Source organism: Moschus berezovskii, chromosome 8, assembly GCF_049115385.1.
Source record: "Moschus berezovskii isolate FMDL1 chromosome 8, NW_MosBer_1.0, whole genome shotgun sequence".
NCBI lineage: Eukaryota > Metazoa > Chordata > Mammalia > Artiodactyla > Moschidae > Moschus > Moschus berezovskii.
The window spans coordinates 70,273,370-70,275,659 of record NC_142467.1 but is presented as its reverse complement, the minus strand read 5'-3'; the positions used below and the strand labels follow the sequence as shown (position 1 = coordinate 70,275,659).

Here is a 2,290-nt window from a genome sequence, read left to right as displayed (position 1 = left end):
CATACTATATATTATAGTTTGCATCTACTAATTACAAACTCCCAATATTTCCCTCCCCCACCTCTCCTCCTTGGTATTCACAAGTCTGTTTTCTATGTCTGTCTGTGACTTTGTCTATTTCATAGATATATTCATTTGTGTCATATCTTATATTCCACATATAAGTGATCCCATATGTTATTTGTTAAAGTGTCTAAAATCTTTTTTTAAATATTTAATTATTTTTTTTCTAGACCACACCACATGGTTTGCAGCTTCTTAGTTCCCTGACCAGAGATCAAATCCAGGTCCCTGGTAATGGAACAGATTCCTAATCACTGGACTGCCAGGGAATTTTTTAAATTGTCTACATTCTTAATCTAAATTTCTCTGCTTATCTTTTAAGGCTGATTTCAAGAAATTATGGACTCTTGGTGATCCATGATCAATATTTCAAAGAACATTAAGGTAAATTTCAACAAAGTGTCAATATCCAACTGAATGTAGTATACAATTCCTAAGAAAACTTAATCTTTAATTGAGAATTGACTCTGTTTGAATTAACTATCTTATCTATGAACTGATGAATCTTCATTAAAATAATAAACTCCAGTGGGTTGGATATTATTGAGTAAAGTAATAACACTTCCTGTATAACCAGAAAAATGTGATTGAAGAGCCCCAGCCTTAGCACTTTGCCATTTTAACTACTCAGTAGTGATAATAAGCTAAACATATGAAAAGACTCCTGGATGAGGGCATAGCAACACACTCCAGTATTCTTGCCTGGAGAATCCCCATGAACAGAGAAGCCTGATGGCCTACAGTGCACAGGGTTGCAAAGAGTCGGACATGACTGAAGCAACATAGCACAGATTCATGAAAATAATAATTATGGACATTTCCTACACACAAAGACCGTCTGTATGAAATAGAAGAACACACTTTCCAAAAAAATGTTTAAGGTGATTTCATTCATTCTTTTTTTGAATCCTGTTTCTCACAGTTTATCCCTTTTATTTTCCACATCGATCACCCTTTTTAAAATATGGTCAATTCTACCACTGTGATCTTTGCTGATAGTTGGAAGCTAAGGTTCCTACACTCCATGTTGCTCTTTCTGATGTACTGGGTTACCTTGTTAGGGAATCTTCTCATCATTACTGTCACCATATTTCACCAGAAACTTCACATGCCCTTGTACTTCTTCCTCAGAATTCTGTCTATTTTAGATATATGCTATATTACTGTCATTGTCCCTAATGCCTGTCTCAACTCTCTCACTGGTAACAGGACCATTTCAGGGACTGCATGTGCAATCCAGGTATTCTTGGTCATTTGCTTTGCCAATGTAGAGGTGATGTTCCTCAACATTATGTCCCGAGACTGTTATGTAGCCATCTGCCAGTCCCTCCACTACCCAGTCATCATGAACTCCCAATTCTGTGTTCAAATGGCACACCTCCCTGGTCAGTGGTCTTGTGTATGCAGGTATGCAAATAGGTAAAACATTCCAGCTGACCTTCTGTCAGTCCAATGTGATCCATCGATTATTCTGTGCTGTACCCTCTCTGCTGAGGATATCCTGCACTGACACCTCCAGCAATTTTCTTTTACTTCTTGTATCTGTCAATGTAGTTGGTGGGGGCTGCTTTATCTTTATTACTATGTCTTATGTTCACATATTTTTCACTGTGCTAAGGTTTTCAAGGAGAGCAAGGAAAAGCCATTTCTACCTGTGTCCCTCACATCCTTGTGGTATCTGCCTTTCTCAGTTCTATCATCTGTGTGTACTTAAGGCCTTCAGTAAGCTCTGAAACAATTAAAGACATTATTCTTTCTGCCTGTTATACTGTAGTTCCTGCATTCTTAAATCTTATTTTCTACAGCCTTAGAAACAGACAGCTAAAGGAAGCTGTAAGGAAAATAATATTAAGATAGTTTTATTCTGGAAAATAATAAAAATCCATTTCAATTTTATCCCAATGTCACTGAAAGAGATCCAGACTTCTATAAAATAGCTTCTTGCCTGGGTTGTATATGTTAGTCTGCTCACTCCAAATTCACTCTATTAAGATCTGTTTAATTAATCTTATAAAATAATGATTGGACCTTATACTACCTTTCCATTTATTCTCTATAAAAATTAACTCTTTTAATAAATGAATATGATCAAATGAATATTTGATCAGAGCCATTTTAGATTATATGTTTGCAGTTCATCAAATATTAACAGTATCAGTAATTCCTTGAAAGAATTTTTGACAAATCAATATGGAGGTAATTTGTAGGCTGCATTATCTGTATTTAG

At 35.6% G+C, this 2,290-nt stretch overlaps 1 protein-coding gene across 1 annotated transcript; it reads left to right on the top strand.

Moving 5' to 3' along the window:
* Positions 1–1,027: 1,027 nt before the first annotated feature.
* LOC129558778 (olfactory receptor 14C36-like) lies at positions 1,028–1,920 on the top strand. Its single transcript, XM_088839303.1, is given in 3 exon segments — positions 1,028–1,437; positions 1,439–1,687; positions 1,689–1,920. Coding segments are annotated over 3 exon segments (891 nt in total).
* Positions 1,921–2,290: the final 370 nt, after the last annotated feature.